The following is a 22,847-nucleotide window of genomic DNA, read 5'->3' as shown; positions in this document are numbered from 1 at the left end:
GGCGTAAGCAATTAGTATTCATCTGATTGGAAATTAATTATATGTGATGTTCCTCAAGTCTCCATGCTTTTTCTTGTGTACATTAATGACCTCTCACCCATCACTTTGCCAGATGCTGAGTTTGTTTTGTTTGCAGATTATAAAACATTCCAATAAATAGCATGTCAAGTACAGATTTAGAAATGACTGCTAATCAAATTTTAACGGACATTAATTAACTGTTTGAAGCTAATTCACTGTCATTAAACACTGAAAAGACCCACCATGTAAAGTTCACAACCTATACAAGATTTTCTTCCAGCATGTGTATAACTATGACAACATGCAGATAGAAGACGTTGACAGTGTTAAATTTCTGTAATTACAATTCAATAATAAATACAGTTGGGAAGAGCATATCACAGAATTGATGAAACACCTAAACGCGTCTGTATCTGCAATGCGAATGATGTCAGATGTAGGAGATATAAATTTAAAAAGACTTTGATACTTTTCTAACTTTCATTCAATTATGTCCCAAGGGACCATATTTTGAGGTAACTCATCAGACTGAGCAGAAGTCTTTAGAATGCTAAAGCATTTTTAATGAACTTTGTTGTAAATAATGTGTGTCTATTTTAAACCAATAACTCAACACAGAGTATCAATACTAGGAATAAGAGCAAGCTACATAAAGACCTAAAATCGCTTACCTCGGTCCAAAAAGGGGTCCAATATTCAGGAACACACATTTTCAATAAATTGCCAGCAACCATTACAACGTGGATTCTGATAAAGCACAGTTTAAACAGTGTTCAAAAGACTTTTTGTTAGGCAACTCCTCCTACTCTATAGATGAATATCCTTACAGGGACTGTTAGACCAGCTTAAGTAAAAATGTCTGTTAAGATTTCAGTTTTGACAGCACTTGGCCACAACAGACAAGATTAGGTATTTTGTGTATGGTAAATTTATTAAAAGTGCATAACTATGTTTCATTCTAAAGTGTAGTACTTCTGTAAATACTGTATTATCAACTTCAGTTTATTGTAACATTTTCACATATTTTGACAATCTCCTGAGTAATGATCACAGAAGTGAATTATATTCAAATGTTCTCTTTCCCTTTAATTTTGTGTTTTATTTTATTTATACTTTCTGACATGTTCCACACCCTTGAGAGTCGACTCATTTCATGGTCTATGGAACAAAAACTAAATCCAATTTAATCTTGTTACAATACCGGAGAACATATTGTTACATTCCATCCTGGTTTTTCCATTGTCTAATCTTGTTACAATATTGTTTGTTGTTAAGCTGTAGAACAGAGTACAGTTACAAATGTGTGACATGAAGTTGTAATGTTTTTATGTGTATTCATTACTGATGTAATTATAGAATATGACACCTGGTTTTGTATCCATAAAGTAAAAGAATACAATAATTACAATATTTTTAACATCATACTTGTGCCTGGAAATTACTTATGGTCGGAATTAGCTAATGACATGATTTAAATAAAGAATGTTTACATTACAGCCTACAATGGACCAGGGGAGGACAGAAAAGCATCGGAATTAATCAAGGAGGGAGGTGAGAGCTTACACTTGGAGATTTATAAACTGATCCAGTTGATACATGAGAAGGAGACACTGCCAGAAGAATGGAAGGTGTCTATAATATGCCTGGTATGCAAGAATGGAAGCAAAATGGAATGTGGTAACTACAGAGGAATCAGGTTTTTGAATGTAATGTATAAGGTACTGTCCATCATTATCCTCAGAAAATTGCAACCATTCATAGAGAACAACATACAGGAGTACCAAGCTGGCTTTCGACCAAACCGATCGACAATAGATCACATTTTCACACTTAGACAAGTGTTCGAAAATCACTGGGAATATGATAAAGATATCTACAGCCTGTTTGTCGATTTTCAATATGCATATGTCAGCATCCACAGGAATAGCCTATAAAATGCAATGCGTGACTTCAAAGCACGGGTTGAAAGTAATGTACCAGAAAATGGACAATTATGCACAGAAGGTAGGGCTCAAAGTGAATCACGACAAAACAGAGTTCATGCAATTAGGAAGAAGACAAGAGCAGGAAGAATTTCTTGAGATAGATGGCAAGAGGTTCAGAGAGTACACCAGTTCAAATATTTGGGATCTTGGTTTACCATGGACAACAACATAAAAATGGACATCAAGGAAAGAATAGCAATGGGAATGAAATGCATGGATATCCTCAGAGAGACACTTGGCTCTAAATCGATCTCGGTGAGCACTAAGATGAAAATCTACAATACAGTGATATGCCCGGCAGTAACGTACGGTTCACAGACATGGAGCATGACTAAGTGAGAAAAGGAAAAAGTATTAATATTTGAAAGAAGAGTAATGAGGAAGATATGGTGGCCAGTTTTAGATAACGGAGAATGGAGGAGGAGAAGGAAAAACGAGGCAATCTACCTTCTGATGCAACAATGAACTATCCTACAGAAGATAAAGAGCAAAAGAATAAAATGTGTGGGCCATGTAGCTCGTATATCAGATGGAAGACAGGTGAAGATGGCACTAGAGGGGAAACCAAACACCAAATGCCCCACTGGATGACCAAGGCAGTGCTGGATGGACGACCTGACGAAGGACCTAGCAGCCCTGGGGATTGAAGACACCTGGAGGAACCGGGCACAAAACAGGAAGGAATGGAGGAAGTTTGTGGGAGCAGAATGTGGTCTGCAGGGCCTGTGATCGCTGGATATCTATCTAGCAAAACTAGTTACTTTCAGAATATCATTTGTTCAATCTAATTCCCTCAATGTTGCTGGATTCAATTCGAATAGAGTCCATTACTCTTGCTTTAGTTATGTTTATGTTCATCTTGTAAGTTCTTTTTAAGGCACTATTCATTCCATTCAACTGTTCTTCCAAGTCTTCGCCGTCTCTGATAGAATTACAATCTCATCTGCAAACCTCAAAGTTTTAATTTCTTCTCCTTGAAGTTCAATTCCTTTTCCAAATATCTCCTTGGTTTTCTTCACAGCTTGTTCAATGTACAGACTGAGTAACACTGGGGATAGGCTAAAACCCTATCTCACTTCCTTCTCAACTACTGCTTCTCTTTGAGGTCCTTCACCCCCTCTCCCCTTATATCTGCAGTCCCTTTTTTTGTACAACTTGAAAATAATCTTTCGTCATCAGTATTTTATCCCTAGTAACTTCGGAACTGGAAAAAGAGCACTGCAGTCAAAAATGTCAAAAGCTTTTTCTAAATTTCCAAGAGCTATAATGGTAGAATTGCTGTTCTTCAACCTATCTTCCATGTGAAATTAATAGTGGAAACTACTGTGGTTCACAGCATTACATATGTACATACTTATTCAGTTTAGACAAAGAATAAGATAAACAAGATGAGGAACATGTAATGAGGGGACCAAATATTAGTTCATGGTATGAACTATCCAAAATGCGGTTTAGGCAGTAGATTTTTCGACATAATTGGGCAGGGACCATACCGCTAGTACGGATTAACCGAGTTCTTGGTTTACCCAATCTCAAAATAATGAGGGCCTATTGTATTAATGCATTGACAAATTAGCTGATGTTAGTTGTGACTTTGTACCAAACACAGAACAAGTGAAGGTTATTGGGGAAGCAGTGTTTGATAATTTTCTAAAAATACCCACTGAATTACAATACTCCTGTTTGCCATTAATCAAAGCTAGCCCTAAGTGTAATCAGAAAAAGATACGGCTAAAATGTTATACAGATGAGTTGGCTCTCATTAGGGAAGAGGTTCTCAGACTGTACTCAATGTATAACCATTGATGTAAACAAGGGCCTGAGCTGGATGGCACTTCTTATAGAGCGTATTTACAATGTAAAAAGAACTACAAAGACAAATTGACCCTGGCCACAAAACCTGCATGTGAACATGACTTGAAAGATGCTACCAACAAATGCCAAACAGCATGAGAAGTCATAAATCATGAAATGTCCCAAATTCACATACAAGGTGCAGTGCTGGACCAATAAGTAGTAAATGATTACTTTCTAACCTCAGTAAGCAATCTGAAAGACAAAATTAAGTAAAATTGAACTTGTGCTTGGGATACTCGTGGTGCTGAGCCACAAAAGAGTCAGGCCTTCCACTGGTATGTTGTCAGCCCCCAAAGTATGGACAACTTGCAAAACTGGCACATCATGGCATACACAACCCATCTTTAGCTGTAATTAAGTCATATCTAAGCAACTGGAGTCAGTTTGTATCAGTTAAAAATATATGCTCCTCACTGAAAGAAGTTTGGACTATGAAGTCACAGAGCATTCTGTGAAGTGAACCAATTTATAAGGTTGTATTGTTCTAAGAGGCAAGGAAAATGGTCTGTTTATTTGTATTGGCTTGAGGAGATCATGAACACTTCATCACACTCATCTATGAATTTTATGTTGGATGAACTAATGTTTGGGGTTCACAAAATATACCTCAACATGAATACGGTGACTTTACACATGAAGACAAAGTGTGACAAATAATTATTACATTGTCAAATTGAATAAAGGAATGGAAGAAGTATTTTAGCAGAAAGATAGCTTGCAAGTTAGACTATTTTAGGGTGAAAGATTTAGTGCTTGTACAAATCATCCTACGTCACCACTGATAACTAAACACATTAAGAAAATGAGGAACATAATGTTATATACTGGGTCATGTAGCATTATTCACATATTATTCACATATCTGATGCTGGAGCATATTTGCTATTTTACCCAAATTCAGGACACATGTAAGGATTATTTGCTTGTCAGCATTAAGTTACTTTTATACCTAGACCAAGAGAGAGAATGAACCAGCAAATAGAAGAAATGATTTGATATACACATATGTGGATTTTATTTATGTCACTTTTTGTATTTGTAGTAGACATGAGTGTAAATGTTATGTTCATATGTTTTATGGAGTACTGTGATTCAGTTAGCTGAAGTTGTCGTATTTATTCACAATAAATATTAATGGGCATAGAAAAGACATTTTGATCTGTTTGAAGTATGTGTTTAATATAAATGATAAAATGAACCTGAATCTGTGACTGCTACTTAAGAGGAATATGTAAGGCTATTAGTAGTGTAAAAAGAATTAATGACTCAAGCCAGTGGTTTGCATATGAGCATGTTAAATTCAAGGACAACAGTTTCTAATGTAAGCTTTCAATATCATTTAGGAGACAATATTAGTGACGATAGTGTATTTCAGTTTTGTGGCAGTAAAAAGGACACGACACGTGTGTTTGTTAGTGTGTTGTAAAATCCAGTACTTGTAGAACTATTGAGCACTACAAAAAGACTGAGCTAATGTGAGTTTAAAAGACTAGGAAAATAAACAGTGGTAATAATTTCCTTTAAACAACCAGCAACGGCAGAAGACAGGAAGAATGGTCCCCTTCTGAAGCATAATCCTATTATATCTCATGCCATTTCCCCCTCAAACCCACAATCCTCCCTCTATCCTCAAGAACCACTCATAAAAGAGTGTCTCGTTCATAACCTAGTACCACCCCGGACTGGAACAATTGAACTACATCCTTCGCCAGGGCTTTGATTACCTATCATCATGCCCTGAAATTAGGGTCATCCTACCCAAGATACTTCCCACTCCTCCAAAAATGGTGTTCTGTTACCCACCTAACCTCCACAACATCCTAGTCCATCCCTGTGCCAATCCCAACCTTTTGCCTCAAGGATCATACACCTGTGGAAGACCCAAGCACAAAACCTCCCCAATCCACCCATCCAGCACTTCCTATTCCAGTCCTGTCACAGTTTTATCCTATCCCATCAGGGGCCAGGCCACCTGTGAAAGCAGCTGTGTCATTTACCAGCTCTGCTGCAATCACTGTACAGCTCTTTTTATTGGTATGACTACCAACCAGCTGTCCACCAGGATGAACAGCAACTGCCAAACTTTGGCCATGAGCAAGTAGACCACCGTGTGGCACTACATGCAGCTGAACATAACACACTTGATTCAATGGCTGAGTCACTGTCTGAGCCATCTGGATCTTTCCCTCCACCATCAGCTTCTCTGAACTGCACAGACGGAGTTATCCTTACAACACATTCTCTGCTACCATGATTATCACGGCCTCAACCTATGGTAACATGCTGTTCCCACACCCTCCAACAAACAGCTTCCAACCCCCTCAGTCCTATCATCTCCTCTCCAGTCTCATCTCCCACCCTGTTTATTTGCAGCTCTCTGCCAATGCATCCACAGATCTTTCCCCACTCCCCCCCCCCCCCCCCCCCCCCCCATCTCCCTGTCCCACAACCTCCTGATGCTATGTCTGTTGGCAATCTAGTCCCTGCACACTCCACCAGACAGTGTTCGACCCTCTCCTCATCCATATAACTACAACCCCTTCCCCTTCCTCACTCCCTCCAGATTGCTAATTCCATCCCACATGATAGTTGCTTCTGGACCAAGATGCTGGAGTTGGTGATCCTATGTGCACGAGGTGTGCTTGCCAGTGTGTGAGAATGGTGTGAGTCTCTTTTACTGATAAAGGCTGTGACCAAAAGCTTTAAGTAAGTCTCTTAATTGTGTCTGTCTGCAGCTTGACGTGTCTTCTTTACAGTAAGTAGCAATCTGTCTTTTCCTACATTGTTGACATTCCTATGATTAGTGAGGCGTTCACAAGTAAGAAATGGTAATACCAAACACAGAATGATGCTACAGCAAACTGCACACTGCAGGTGACAGTTATGAGCTGACCAAAAGTGTTTCAAACCAACTGTTAAGCATGGGTAGCAATGCAACCTGTCTAGAGCACATTCTACACGGGTGCTGTGGGAGTTAAAAATATTGTGATCTATGGACCTCATGAATGGCTTACATCAAAGGATAAGTGATTGTAGGAACACGTGCTTTATCAGGCAGCCAATGCAAAACAATTTGTGCATTTCACAACAGATGGCGTGGACTTTCGGAAGTGTGTTCCAACCGACTATCTGACATAATATAAAGCACTTTGTTTGTGAAATTTGGTGAGTGTGAATGCTCTCATGGTGGAACCATAAATGTCCAACATTGAAAATCTAATTTGTACAAAATATTTTGCACAATGATGATGACAAAAATGAAGAAGAAGAAGAAGAAGAAGAAGAAGAAGAAGAAGAACAGGAAGATGATGATTATAACTTGTTCTTGATTTTCCTGGTAATCTTTCCTCTGGAACTAACAGAGGTGAATGCTGGAATGAAGAAGATGCAGATCTCCCATAAAAACTCACCATGAATTACAAATTATCTTCCACAGAGAGAATACGTAAACCAATCTCTTCATCAAAATGTATCGATATTTGCAATATGTGAATGTTGTTTTTTTTTCCCCTCTCAGACGAAGGGACTGCTATTGTGTTCAGTGTTTTAGGGAAAGAGATTTGTCTTAAATTTTTGATTAATTCACTTCAATATTGTAAAGGTTCATACAATGTGTTCAGTTTTTCTTACATTTTAAAAGCTAAAAATCATAGCTAAATCATACAAATTTACATCATCCTGATGAGGGGAGCCAAGCAGAGGTGAAGTATGGCAGTAATTAAATCTGTAACAGATTCAACTATGCTGCAGCATGAATTATATCATGCCTCATCTGGTTGCATCTTAACTCTTTCTGTTTAGCTTTGGGGTGATAGGATATAATTTTCGTCTTTACTTTTTTTACATGTAAAATTTTCTTGATCAATGATTTGGCACTCACTCAAACAACTTTCAACTCTGTTGCAAGCTAATTTTCATCTGTTACAAATAAATGAGTATAGGAAGAGGCAACTGCATCTTGTCTTTCTCTGTTAGTGTTGGAACTGAGCAGACTGGGCGCTCTCATACTGTATTAGAATGCCTTTCTTACATGCTCAGTTGTAAAGAACACATGGTGTAGAATACATTGCTAAACTATCCTGCACAAAAGATAGAACAACAAAAAAATTCTAGCAGCAGCAAAGCAAGGATGAAGGTGCAGTGATCTGGTTTAGGACTTTTTGCATTCTGTCAAAATCTGCTCATATTAACAATATAATGGAAAGGATAGTTGCTACTCACCAAATAGCGGAGATGGTGAGTCGTACACCAGCACAACAAAACGACTGTCAGAAAGTCAGCTTTCGGTCAACAAGGCCTTCGTTGGAAATAGACAACACACACACACACACACACACACACACACACACACACACACAACCATGATCACAGTCTCAGGCTGCTGAGGCCAGACCACATTAACAGCTCACATTAACTCATTTTCGTCCACTTCACTTTCCACAGCCCTGTCGTCAAGCTTCTTTCCTTTATATAGCCCTTATAGATATTCCATCCTTTCTTGGCTTAGTGCTGGTTTGCTACCTGAAATATTTATGTTCATTCAGTGGCTTCTATTTTCACCAAAGGTTTTTTATTTTCGTATGTGTGGCATCTATCGTTCCCATAGTTATGCACGCTCCTACAGATCTGCATTCATCCTTCAGCCATTCCTACTTTGCCATTTTGGATTTTATGTTAACTTAATTTTTTCAGACTTCCATAATACTTATTGGCTATTTCATTTGCTGCATTTCTTTCTTTTCTTCTTTCACTGATTAATTTCAATGTCAATCCCATAATCCAAGCATTTCTACTGGGTCTTGTCTTCTTGCTTATTTATGTCATTTGTTGCCTAATGCACCCTTTGGAACACTCAACTATCTCCAGATCTTTCAACTTATTCAAGTTCCATACCTTAATTTCTTACATTTATTTTGCTTCATTCTGCATTTTGTAACTAGCAAGTTACTGTCAAGAGTGCAGATGTGCTCCTGTAAATGTTTTGCGGTTTTAAATATGATTCAAAAGTCTCTGGATTACTATTACATAGTTCATCTGAAACTGTTGTTATAACAGGTGTCAGACAGGGTGATGGCTGCCTCCAGTTGTTTTCAACTGTGTTTTGGAGACAAAAGTGAGTGGAAACAAAGAATTAATCAGGAACATAGCTTTGTAGGTACCTGAAATGGCTTGCTGTTAATGATATCAAATTTACTGACAATAAGAAGGAGAAGGAAATGACATAACAATGGAAAGATGACAGAATGTGCAAGCACAATGTTAAAGTTGAGTAAGTAAGTGGTGTGCAAATTATTGGGGGATGGTATTACGTTGAGTAGAGTGGGATTCAAATTTCATACAAATACTGTTGACAATATGGAAAAGTGTGTTGGCAGGGAGAAATATCCGTAAAATTATGAACACCACAAAGAAATATCAATTTTGTAGAAAGTTCACAGTTCTGCTGCAGATAATTTGGACTTCAAAGATGGCACAGACACTGACATAACTTATTCTGTCGACGGGATTTTGTATTAGGAGGTATCAGAATAAACAACTCATAATATGCGGGAGCAAAATGACAGATTCAAAGACGCATTCTACAATAAATATTTACATAAACAAGAAGCATCTGAATTAAATCAGTCATTGGTTGATTCAGATGAAACATGGATTCATACACATAATGCTGTAAATAAGTGTTGTCACAGTATGCAAAGAGTATTGTCAAACAGAGGTGCTAGAGGTGCTCATCGTCGTTTAATTACTATGCTAAGAAGGTTGTTGGCATATGGACATGTAGTTTGTGGCAGTACTCCACTTACAAGAGTACTGGAGTGTGTTCTATTACCAACCTCCCCCTCCCTATTTCTCTGACCTTAACATGACAGTACTGGCAGCCTGGTCATGTCATCAGTTTGCTTCACCAGCTAATACTTAATATGGTTGTTAATGGCCACTAGCAAACAAAATAAAGAAGAGCTGCATTTGAAACCTTGGAACCTCGCCACATATCTTTCATATGCACAAAGTACGTAACTTACCAAAATAAGAAACAGTGCCTTATTTCTGCTGTAACTGAAGGGCAAGTGAATTACAGCAAAACCTAGTTTAATTGAAGGAGTGGGGTTGTGGTTATAATTCTTTTTCTTTTCTTTTCTAGAATTGCATACAGGGTCAGATCATATATATAACAGAGGGAAACATTCCACATGGGAAAAATATATCTAAAAACAAAGATGATGTGACTTATCAAACGAAAGTGCTGGCACGTCGATAGACACACAAAATTCAAGCTTTCGCAACTAACGGTTGCTTCATCAGGGAAGAGGGAAGGAGAGGGAAAGACGCTTTTTTCGTCTTTCCCTCTCCTTCCCTCTTTCCTGATGAAGCAACCGTTGGTTGCGAAAGCTTGAATTTTGTGTGTATGTTTGCGAGTACATATATCTAAAAACAAAGATGATGTGACTTACCGAACGAAAGCGCTGGCAGGTCGACAGACACACAAACAAACACAAACATACACACAAAATTCAAGCTTTCGCAACAAACTGTTGCCTCATCAGGAAAGATCCACCAGGCCTCAATCTCCGCTAATTTCAAGTTGCCGCCACTCATACCTCACCCGTCATTCAACAATATCTTTGCCTCTGCACTTCTGCCTCGACTGACATCTCTGCCCAAACTCTTTGTCTTTAAATATGTCTGCTTGTGTCTGTATATGTGTGGATGGATATGTGTGTGTGTGTGTGTGTGTGTGTGTGTGTGTGTGTGTGTGTGTGTGTGTGTGTGTGCGCGAGTGTATACCCGTCCTTTTTTCCCCCTAAGGTAAGTCTTTCCGCTCCCGGGATTGGAATGACTCCTTACCCTCTCCCTTAAAACCCACATCCTTTCGTCTTTCCCTCTCCTTCCCTCTTTCCTGATGAGGCAACAGTTTGTTGCGAAAGCTTGAATTTTTTGTGTATGTTTGTGTGTCTGTCGACCTGCCAGCACTTTCATTTGGTAAGTCACATCATCTTTGTTTTATATATATACACACACACTAGCATCAATTCACAAAGTTTGTTCCAGTATTAACTCACCTTTCTGGCTAAAACTGGCTTTACAGAAGTCACATCTGAAAGGTTTTAAGCCATTGTGCTTTGCCATATGTATCTGAACAGACCACTTCTGACTGAATGCTCTCTGACAAATTTCACACTGCAAAAAATAATGTGACATTTAAAAAGCATATATAAACCACAAAACTGTAAATTTACACTTGATTAGTAACATGTTAACAGTATCAGAAATTCGTAATTTTTAGTATTGTCAGTGATACTCGGGTGTATTTTAGTGATTTCTTGATTTGTGAAAGAACAGAAATACAACAGTATTTATAACTAATAGTCCATCCTGCAGCAGAGTGTACACAGTAATAAAACTTCCTGAAAATTAACTCTCAGGTATGACCTCTGCAGATCATCTGACAGCTCATGGTGTATGAGCTATGACATTTCCATAAAGTAACTGCTGTTTCTATTAAATTACACGAGAGAACGTTCTGGGAAGGAAACAGAGTGAACACAGAATACTATACATACAAAAAAACATGCAAATGCCTTTGCCATTTTAATATAATAACAAAATTAAGAGATTAAAAGTATGCTGAGTGTGGAAACGCTGAACGTAGGGTACAACACTTGGACAAGGAGATAAGTTCAACACAGCCATGACCTCCTTAGGTAAATAACAGCACAGTTATTTTTTGATGTATTCCCCTCTCAGACTGTTGCACTTTATTAAACTTTTTTCAAGTGAATAGGTTTCTACCAAATACTACCCCCCCCCCCTCCCCCCTCCCCAGCAGGGCTGCAAAATATAAACTTACGTATGTCACAAACTTATCACTGAAGGATAAGGTTTCCAGGCACAAATTTCTTTAGATGTGAGAACATGTGGAAGTCAGAGTGCCAAATCTGGTGAATAGGGTGGATATTTGGACAACACACACTTCAGACTTGCACTGTCAAAATCACATTTATGGGCAGTTGCTTTGTTCTGATGAATGATAATTAAGTTTTTCTTTGTGATGCTGGTCTCTTCTCACACACTTTGTATTGGCCCAGAAGACTTCCATATTAGTAAGCAATAAGAAAACACTCTTTTACATCTTAGGAAAAAAAGATGAATTCCTTTTTCAAATGCAAAATGACTTGCCTATTTTTGTCCTGGGCCATTTACTTTTGCCCACTATGTGACTTTTGGTTCCTGGTATGAAGATGCTGAAGAAAGCCTCATCTACAGTAGCAAGTTACTTCTCAAAATTGACCAAATACTGCTGAGAATTCTGTTTTCATGTTTGCTTTTAGTCAGCATTCAAATGGTTCAAATGGCTCTGAGCACTATGCAACTTAACTTCTGAGGCCATCAGTTGCCTAGAACTTAGAACTAATTAAATCTAACTAACGTAAGGACATCACACACATCCATGCCCAAGACAGGATTCGAACCTGCGACCATAGCGGTTGCTCGGCTCCCAACTGTAGCGCCTAGAACCGCACGGCCACTCTGGCCGGCGGTCAGCATTCAACAAATACCACATATCCTGCGCAGAGTTTCATTATGTGATGTATATTTTACCCTTCTGTCTAATATGCCTATTCAGCCATAATACTCCAGCAATAGGTGATAGTCCAATAGTATAGTGTAGTGTGTGTGCTTTCTCCATGTTTATATCTGTGGTTACATGTCTAGGATGTCCTTACATAAATCATCAAGAACATTAAGTATGGTCATTTCTAAACTCAGTTTTTTTTATTCCCCCTCCCTTCCTTCCTTCCTTTTATAGTCTTCAGTCTTCTAACTGATTTGGCGTGGGCTACCATGAGTTGCTCGCCTGAGCTAATGTATTCATTTAATTATTTCAGAGTAGCACTTGCACTTGCAGCTACCCATTTATTAACAGTCGAAAATGAAGGACAGAACTCCTTTCAAGCCTTCATAACCATCTTTGATACTTTCTATGAGTAATAAACTCTCCAAAACAGATATTTTTAAGATAACACAGTACGTCAATTTACTGAAATGAAACCTACATAATGTAGCCACTGTAAACAGCTGTATAAACATCACTATTCAACACATCAAACTGGCACTCAACTTACGTAATTGGACAACATAAACCAGTGTAACAAAGGACACTTACACACTTATTTTGAAATGTTTTTGAATGGTCAGGTATTTACTGTATGAATGATCTCAATTAATATTCTTTTCCAAAACCAAGTAAACATATTACCTTAAATGGTTTCTCGCCAGTGTGGATCCGCAAATGTCGCACCAGCTGAGATGGTTTCTGAAATGACTTGCTACAAATATTGCACTTGTGTATGTATGAATTTTTATCTCTCCTTCGTTTATGACTTTTCCGAGACAAACAAGCTTTTACCTAAGGAGGAACAAAATAGTCAAGTTTAGTTAGGTGAAACACTGATGGTAGTTTGACAGCTTATAAATTTTAAGTAGCAGACATTTTACACGAATACGATTACATCAATTTTACTGAAAAATAGTGTAAAACATAATAGTAAATGGTATATTTAACACACAAATGTAAGTCTCATGAAAATGTGTAGAAACATTTAAATCATTGGCTTATCACTTCTGTGCCTCTCATTGATGATGACGATGATGATGATAAAGTAGTAATACAAGCTCACACTGCAGGATATGGAAGGGAATAAGCAGTCTACTTTTAAAGGAACTGCATAGGTTTGCTCAGTGGTTCTTTCAATATAGGGAAATCACGAAAAAATGTAAATCTGGGTGCTCAAACTGTTAGTTTAACATCAGGCCTCCAAAAATCCACATTTTACCAGTCAGTCCCAAAATGCGTATAATCGAAGGGAATCTTCTTGTTAAGATGCAAAATGTGTAATTTAGCATGTGACAGTTAGGTTTTGTGGCTCTTTCCATTTTTATGGTTTTATTCATAAAAAGAGGATTGTATTTTGCCTCCAGCAGAATGGAACAACGGTTGTTGGCACATTGTGTGTGTGCGTGTGCATGCGCACCTGTGGGCACATACACATAAAACTTCCCTTAAAATGTGCAGTCTATTAACAACCCAATAATAAGGCACAATATGGGAGAGCTCAGAACTGTAGTAATCAGCAAGCAGGTCTCGTTTATAGAAGCCAACTGGTGTTCTTCAGAAATCATGAACTGAAGTACTGGGTGGTTATAATTAAAGTGCTGCTACTCACGGGCTGTAACTATTGTAAGGCTGCAAAATTTCGTAACATTTTAATGCGTTAATGTGGAACCAATTTACGCTGGAAAAAATTAGTTCCAATTTTTGGTCACCAGGTGCAAATATGGCACTGTGAATACACAAAATATGTATAAAAAGTTTACCATATGCAATGCATTAGGAATGGGACATCAGCAGAAAAGGTCAAACAAATCAGAAAGGGATAAGGTGATTTTATTGCTAAGTGCCACTTGCACAATTTGTTCAATACAAGACCGGCTATGATGCCAATTTGGAACAAATTTTTTTCCAGCTTAAATCAGTTCCGCATTAATGAATTAGCATACCTACGAAGTTTCACTGCTCTACGATAATTACAGCTCACAATGGACCACTGTGAGCAGCTATACTTTAATTACAACAACCCAGTACATCATTACAGCTACGATAGTCTAAGGTCCAACACAAATCAAACCAATGCATTACAATGAACTATGTTTTATTTCACTGCAGCACAAATCTGCAGCACTTGCTTTAGTGTAGTGTAACGTGAGAGTCTTCAGAATAATGTGTTCAACTATTATCTCTTAGGTCGACAAAGAATCTTCATCAGTGTTAAAAAGGTATTTTAAGGAGTTAGTAAGCGGGGGGCAGCTAACTGTGTAGTCCCTTTATTTTTTTACATGGAAAGAGGAGTGTGCTCTAAACATTGGCAAGATGGAGCTGTGACAGTGTCTGTATTTGTTGTGTAGGCCCACTTATGCTTTGAAATTGGGCTTGGTGGTGCCACAGAACTCAAGGAGAAGAGGACCACTGGTAATAATTACCAAGTCCAGAAACAGAAGAAGAGATAGTCCGTAATCTTTTAACTCTTTTGGCATTGCATGTTTGAATAGAGCCTCTGTTATAAGCTGAACTACAAGAGAGTAGCAGCACAGCGATCTGTACACCCACAATCGTGTGTGTTTTATGAAAGAAGCAGAATATAGAACAGTTTGTTAAAAGTGGAAATTTCAACGACATCAAAGAAGATATGAAAATTTTACTTGTGATGAGCTGGAAAATTAAATAACAAGATAGAACTACCTGGTAATGTCAGAAGCGAAGAGCTTCCATAGCTTGTGAAGCTTGCTAATAATAATAATAATAATAATAATAATTTCCACTACATGTAACTTCAACCTATTTCCCGTTATGTAACATTATTTCCATGACTGACTTCATGTATCATGGCTGAGCTTATGGAATTCAGATTTCTCAGAACCACAAAATTTCACCATCCACGTGTCTCGAACAAGTGTTGTTTAGATGAGTTTGTTATATTAAAATTGGAATAAATGAATCTAACAAAACCAATTTTACAGCAGGCTAGTAAAGTGAAATAATAGAGGCATCTTGGGATAGAACTGCTCCGAACAACTTCATTTATGACCTGTCAATCATATGCTATTCGTAGTAAATGTTACCTTCTTTAATCTTGACTGTTGCCTTTTCATAGTTTCTTGATGCAGTGGACCTGGTATGCAGTGCCACTGTTTCTGGCCATGTGTCTTTGTTTCTGTTTGCAGAGGGTCGAGGACTGTAAGAGCACGCACAACTACCCCAACTCGCTAAAAAATTTTAACATCACTATTTGGATATCTCTATTAAATGTATTTACAACTGTGACTATGGACACCACCAGCTGTGGAATGGAATGATGACAATGAAAATATGTGCAAATTTGTGCAGGACTAGGACTTGAACCCGGATTTCCAGCTCACTGTGAGCAATTGCCTTAGCATTTGGCTATCTGTGCTCAACTCGCAGCCAGACCCAAACTTTCATATTGCATCAACCATAAATGTGAGATATTTGACTTTAAAGTCACTTGTCCAGTGTCAGCAGATATATATGATATTGCAGTGCCTGTGTTATTCCGAATTATGACGCAAAGTTCCTTTTGGACATAAATGCGTCAGTGTTATTCTGAATTCAATGCAAAGTTCCTTTGGAAATGCATTCATATTCAAAAAAACTTTACAACATAAATCAGAAAAACATAGGCACTGCAACATCGTATTTGGATATATCATTTTTCAGTCTTATACAACCAAATTCTCCATTTAATTCAGAGGAGTATGAGCTTACACTTATTTTATATATTGTCTGATAAATATAGGAATCCTCCCCCCCCCCCCCCCCCCCCCCCCAATTTTTTCTCCCACTTCTACACATTTTAGCTGCCAGAATGTACTCATGACGTTTGGAAAAATCTACTTGATTTTCTGTGAGTCAGTGCTCTGAGACGCACAATACATAACAGTTTTTTATCTTACAAAACTGTTTCAACACTAATACAGGGTGCGGCACGAAAAACCGGCCTGTAAAATTCTCTTCTGTCAAGTCTGAATAAAAATCCCCCAGGATTCCCAAATAAACATCACTGTTCACTGTTGTCTCAAAGACTATGGGCTTTATAAGGCGTGTGGTGGAAATGGTACACCAAACACCAACCTTCTTGTAACAAAAGGGTACCTGGAGGATCGCATGTGGATTTTCTGTTTACCAATACCGGTTGTTTTGGGAACTTATGTATCCAGACAGGTGGAAACATGCCTTGCCACTCATGAATTGATGAATGTTAGTGGATCCAAGACACCACAGGCAACATTTCTCAACAGCCATGAACAGAAATGCCGTCTCTTCTGTAGGTCAGGCTCCTTCAGTTCCTGTATAACCATCTGGTACGGTTTTAACTTCAGTTCCCTTATAACATGTCTGAAACTTCTCTCACTCGCATGAACTTGTTGAGTCAATTTCCTGAATGACTTACAAGGACTTCTTGTCATTATCTCCCGCACTTGTCTCTCTAATTCAGGTGTGCAGACAGGTGGTGGCCTGTTCCTAGGAGCACTTTGAACCGATCCTGTATGCTTCCATTTTTCAATCAATTTCTGTGTGGTGCTTTTTGCTGGCACAGAACAGCCAGCAAATTTCTCCTTTGTTTTCACAAAAGATCCAGTGTGAATGAATGCTTCAATCGCTGTTCACTTAAACTGCGTCTATGGAGTATTGTAACAACAATTTAAGTTTTTGATTTGTTATGTTATGTCTCCCATAAGTCCAACCCCTCGTCCAAGTCGTGGGAGATGGGCAACGGCACAAAGTAGGGGACTGCCTATAGGGGCGATGTACAGCGGGGACTTCGTGTGCCCCAGGACCGCTACGGTAGCTGAGAAGGCCCTATGGGAACCTTGAAACGTGACGGCTAACGGGGCTCTGGTGAAGCTGCGATAGGCCTAGCAAGCCAGTAGTGGATAAATCAACTGCTTTTAAAAAGGGAACATGCCTCGGATCACGGAATGGATTTAAAGGAAACCGACCAAGCAATGGAAAAGGACTACGAGATGGTTTACGACTGGGCACCTTAAACGTAAGGACTCTAACTGGGAAGTTAGAAGAAATTGTAGAAATGATGGAAAGGAGGAAATTGGACATCTTGGGACTTGCTAAGACTAGGTGGAGAGGAGTTGGTGAAAAACCACTAAGTAAAGGATGTAAACTGTACTGGATAGGGAATGAGAGGGGAAGAAATGGAGTGGCAATAGTGGTCAGAGAGGGTCTGCAGGAGGAGGTGGAAGGTATCAATGATCGAATGATAAAAGCCAGAGTACGGGTGAAAGGAAAAAGCATTGATATCATTCAAGCATATGCCCCGCAGGTGGGGTGTACAAAAAAGGAGAAGGAGGAATTTGAAGATGACATGCAAAAGCAGCTAAATGGAGGAAATCAGATTATAATAGGGGACCTCAATGCACACGTTGGCACTGACAGGAAAGGATTCGAGGAGATAATGGGACCAGAGGGCTGGGGGAACCGAAATAGAGAAGGAAAATTGTTGCTGGAATTCTGCAAGAGGAATGGGCTGGCGATCGCAAATTCCTGGTACAAGAAGAGAAGTAGCCACAAAATAACTTGGTACAGCGGAGACTGGTCCCAAACTTCAGTAGTAGACTATGTACTAGTGGATAGGCAGATGATGAGCAGCCTCACAGATGTTAAGGTCATTCCATCTGAGGCCTTAGACAGTGACCATCGGCTGTTGGTAGCCACCCTGAGAGAGAAAAAAGATAGGAGGGCAGCAGATATACAGGAGAAAAGGTTGAAGACATGGATGCTGAAAGAGGATGAACGGAGGACCCAGTACCAGACACTGATCAGGAAGAAGCTGCCAAAGGAAGATCAGAGAACAGTGGAAGAAGAATGGGGAGATTTTAAGAGGGCTCTAGTTGAGGCAGCTGAGACTGTGTGCGGAAGAACTAGCACAAAGAGGAGAAGTAGGGAAACCCCATGGTGGAACAACATATGTAAAGAGGCAGTACTTCGAAAGAACAAAGCCTTCAGAGAATGGTTCCAGACCCGAACAGAGGAAGCTAGGGTAAAATATAAGGAAAAAAAGAAAGAGGCACAGACCATAGTAAGGGCGGAGAAGAAGAAGTGGATGGAAAAATGGACAAGAATGTTAGAAGAGGACAGTGAAGGGAACAAAAAGTACTTTACACCATGGTAAGAAATAAGAGGAACGACAGAAGCGAGTGCCTGAGGATCATGGATAATAATGGAAGAGTTGTGGAGGAAATGCATGAGCTCAAAAAGATTTGGAAGGAGTACTTTGAAGATCTGTTGAATGCCGCCAAGCGGGTAACTAACAGCGATGGAGAGCCTAAGGCAGCAGACGATTATAATAGTGGGGAAATTGATGATCTAACTTGGAATGAAGTGGAAGAAGCCATAAAGAGGATGAAAGGGGGCAAAGCACCAGGTTGGGACGAAGTAACAGTGGATATGATACGAGCAGCAGGAGAAGTAGGAACCCAGTGGCTATACAGAGTGCTGAGGGTGGTGTGGAAGGAGAACAGAATTCCTGAGGATTGGAAGAAAGGAATTATAGTCCCGATCTTCAAGAAAGGGGATAAAAGGAGATGTGAGAACTACAGAGGAATCACCCTGCTATGCCACTGTGGAAAAATCTATGAAAAGATCCTGGAGAAGAGAATAAGAAGCAGTATTGAAAGTAGACTGCAGGAGGAGCAGTACGGTTTCAGACCGGGAAGATCAACAACAGACCTCATATTTGCGGTAAGGCAACTGCAGGAAAGGCACTATGAGTACGGGAAGGACTTAATCATGGCCTTTTTAGATATTGAGAAGGCGTATGACAGTATCTGTAGGGACAAGCTCTGGGATGTGCTGAACGCAAAAGGGATAGATGAAGAGATAACACGAAAAGTCAGAAAAATGTATGAGGGAAGTGAGAGTTGTGTGAAAGTGGGGAGGGAACGTACTGCATGGTTCAAGCTGGAAAATGGGCTGCGACAGGGAAGTGCACTTTCGCCTTTATTGTTTATTATTGTTATGGATGAAATCCTACAGCAAGTATCAGATGCAATTGGAGATCATAAAATGAAAGCAGTGCTTTTTGCCGATGACCTGATGTTATGGGGAAATTGCGAGAAGGAGGTGCAAGAGCAGTTAGATGCATGGGAGGCAACGACAGCACAATATGGAATGCATTTCTCTGCAAAGAAAAGTGAAATAATTGTCACAACAAGGAAGAAGAACAGGCCAAATGTGGATATAACTTGTGGAGGGGAAAAACTACAAGTGGTAGAGAACTTCAAGTACCTGGGAAGCGTGATTGAAAGTAAGGGGGGAAACACAATGGAAATAAATGAAAGGTGCAGAAAAGCAGGGCAGTTCTACAAATGCATTAGGGGGCTTATTTGGAGCAAGGAGGTGCCACAGAAATCCAAGGGAATTATATACCAAACCTACTTTGTCCCATATTGGCATACGGAAGTGAGACATGGGTAATGCACAAAAGCGACAAAAGTAGAATACAGGCTAGTGAAATGAAGTTCCAGAGGAGCAGGTTGGGTGTAACAAGACGAGACAGATTGCGAAATGTGTATGTGAGGGAAAGACTAAAGGAGGAACCAGTACAGGACAGGATAGAAAGATCAAGACTGCAGTGGTATGGACACATGAAGAGAATGGATGAGGGAAGAATTCCAAAGAGGATGTTTGATCTGCAACTGGAGGGGAAGAGGCCCAGAGGAAGACCAAGAGATAGATGGGTGAAGGGAGTGAAGGAATGTGTGATGAGAAGAGGAGAGAACTGGACGAAGGTGGAAGAGGGGGAATGGTGGAAAGACAGAACACGATGGAGAGGCTTGTGTTCCCGACAGACCCAGCCAGTGGCTGGAAACTGTCCAAGATGATGATGATGTTCCAAGAATGTTTTTATAACTGCAATACAAGCCACATTGTTCGAATGTAGTCTGTTTCTTGTAACATTGTTGCATTTTGGATGATTTCTTCTAGGACAGCACTCATATTTTGTTCCCAGTTTTATGATTACAGTAACTGTGATGCCACTACTTATGTCATTTAATATACTAGTTAATATCCTGCCATGACTGTCCGCCAAAAGCAGCACACTGTGTTTATTGCCTTGTTTGTTTGTTTGTTTGTGTGTGTGTGTGTGTGTGTGTGTGTGTGTGTGTGTGTGTGTGATTTGAATTGCCACTCTCTTTAGCCAGAAATTTAGTTTTCCATTGTTTAAAAAAGTGTTTGTTGTTGTCATTAGTAATACTATAGTCAGTGTCTACTTTTGTGTAAATATGTTTTCCTTGAGGAGTGGGATGGCTTCTCGTTGGTGACATGCTCATTACTTCTAGAGTTCTTCTTTGAAGCACTAGAATTTTGATCCTTGTTCACAATAAAGAGCTTGTTGTTATCAGCACTTCTACCCACATGTGACACACACAAACACAATACAAGTTGACCATTTTCTGTTGGCAATTATTTTCTTACTACTTCATGTGGTTTTTATATTCTGAACATGTTGTAGCCATCCTCAATTGTAGTGTCTGGTTGGTCATTTGCAGATGAACTTTTACTGCTTTTATTTCTTACACTTTACCCACTTACTCTCAGACCTGCAATTTTACAGACTATAAGATGCCTCAGACTATAATACACACCTTGATTTTTAAGCAATTTAAAATAAATAAATATTTCTACCATTTTTATTATTAGACTGCAAAGCCACAAAAAAACTCATAGCTTATAAAACTGAACTGAACTCCAAAAACTATTCTGCCCTTTGCACACGAGATAGTCTTCACTTCCATTGAGAGTATTACGAGGGTGAGTCAAATGAAAATCTTAAATTTGTAATAACAAATCGAAATTTCGTGCCGTTATCCTGTAAGTTGGTAATCATGCTACAAACAGCATGCAGTATGGCCTGTAGGTGGCAGCATAGTGCAGAAGCACACATACTGTCACAGTATTAGTATAAAGATGGCTGCCCCACTTGCGACTTGCACCAGAGAAAAACAGCTCCATATTCGGTTTTTGCGTAGTGAAGGTGTGAAACCTATTGAAATTCATCAACGAATGAAGGTTCAGTACAGTGATGCATGTTTGTCACTGCACCAAGTCTACGAATGGAGTAGGAAGTACGCAAATGGTGTGACTTCAGTGGAAGACGCTCCTCGTCCAGGTCAGGCACGAGTTGTGACACCACAGAATATTGCAGCAGTTGAAGGCATAGTGAAGGAAAACCGCTGAGTGACACTGAATGACATTGCAGCATGTTTACAGATTAGTCATGGGTCAGCACACCACATTGTGCATGATGTGCTACAGTTTCATTAAGTGTCTGCAAGATGGGTGCCACGGCAGCTGACTCCTGAAATGAGAGAACGACTTGTTGATGCTTGTGAAGAGCTTCTTCGGAGCTTTGAACGAGAAGGTGATGGCTTCTTTGCAACAATCGTTACTGGAGACGAAACCTGGGTTCACTTCCACCAACTGGAAATGAAGAGGGCAAGCAAGGATGGCGCCATTCCTCATCACCAAAACCAAAGAAGTTTCGAACAGAACCATCAGCAGGGAAGATTATGCTGACACTCTTTTGGGACAAAAAAGGCATCATTTTGGGGCATTACATGCCTAGAGGGACCACTGTCACCAGTGCATCATACACAGATCTCCTAAAAAATCATCTGTGGCCTGCAATCAAATCAAAGCGACATGGATTGCTGTCAGCAGGTGTCCTTTTGCAACATGACAATGTAAGGCCCCACACTGCCCGTACAACAGTTGCAACAATCACAGACCTGCATTCTGAGTGTCTTATTCGTCCACCAGACCTTGTCCCAAGTGATTGCCATATGTTTGGACCACTCAAAGACGCAATGGGAGGAAAGAAGTTCCATTCTAATGAAGAGGTATGCCACACGGTTGTGCGGACAACCAAAAGAATTTTTTTCTAAGGGAATTTATTCACTTTGTAAGCGCTGGAGGACTTGCATTGATCGTGGGGGAGATTATGTTGAAAAGAGATACAGTTTTGTACCACTTCTGCACAATAAATAATATTTTAAAAAATATTTAATGTTTTCATTTGATTCACCCTTGTACTTATGCCGCACTTCCTGAAAGATTTACTAGTAATATCTTCTCTCACCCTCGACCATGACTTTTATCCACTGACACACTTGTTTCATTTTAAGTTGTTTTAAAGCTCCCTCCAGTGTGAATTCATATTGAGTTTCATCCATCATCCATTTTTTCCATTCCTCTCTCATATACACTTTAACTGCTTTATTTATCGAGACATCAGAATGTTGCAATTGTGAAGTAAGTCCTTCTGGAATAACACTAAGCTCTGTATTTTCCTGTCTCAATTTCTTTTTCACGGAATTTTTCAAATGACT

The 22,847-nt window shown here is 39.4% G+C and overlaps 1 protein-coding gene across 2 annotated transcripts in view; it reads right to left on the bottom strand.

Moving 5' to 3' along the window:
• Window positions 1-22,847, bottom strand: part of LOC124553793 (zinc finger protein 236-like) — a 237,404-nt gene that overhangs the window by 161,473 nt on the left and 53,084 nt on the right. For both annotated transcript variants that reach the window (XM_047127806.1, XM_047127878.1), the window contains exons 8-9: window positions 13,123-13,272; window positions 10,925-11,042 (exon numbers count right to left, since the gene is read on the bottom strand). In XM_047127806.1, coding sequence (XP_046983762.1) covers window positions 10,925-11,042; window positions 13,123-13,272 — 268 coding nt within the window. The remainder of the gene's footprint in view (window positions 1-10,924; window positions 11,043-13,122; window positions 13,273-22,847) is intronic.

Source organism: Schistocerca americana, chromosome 1 (assembly GCF_021461395.2).
Source record: "Schistocerca americana isolate TAMUIC-IGC-003095 chromosome 1, iqSchAmer2.1, whole genome shotgun sequence".
Classification (NCBI taxonomy): domain Eukaryota; kingdom Metazoa; phylum Arthropoda; class Insecta; order Orthoptera; family Acrididae; genus Schistocerca; species Schistocerca americana.
Note: the sequence above shows the minus strand (reverse complement) of the source record. Positions and strands in the feature narration are given on the sequence as shown.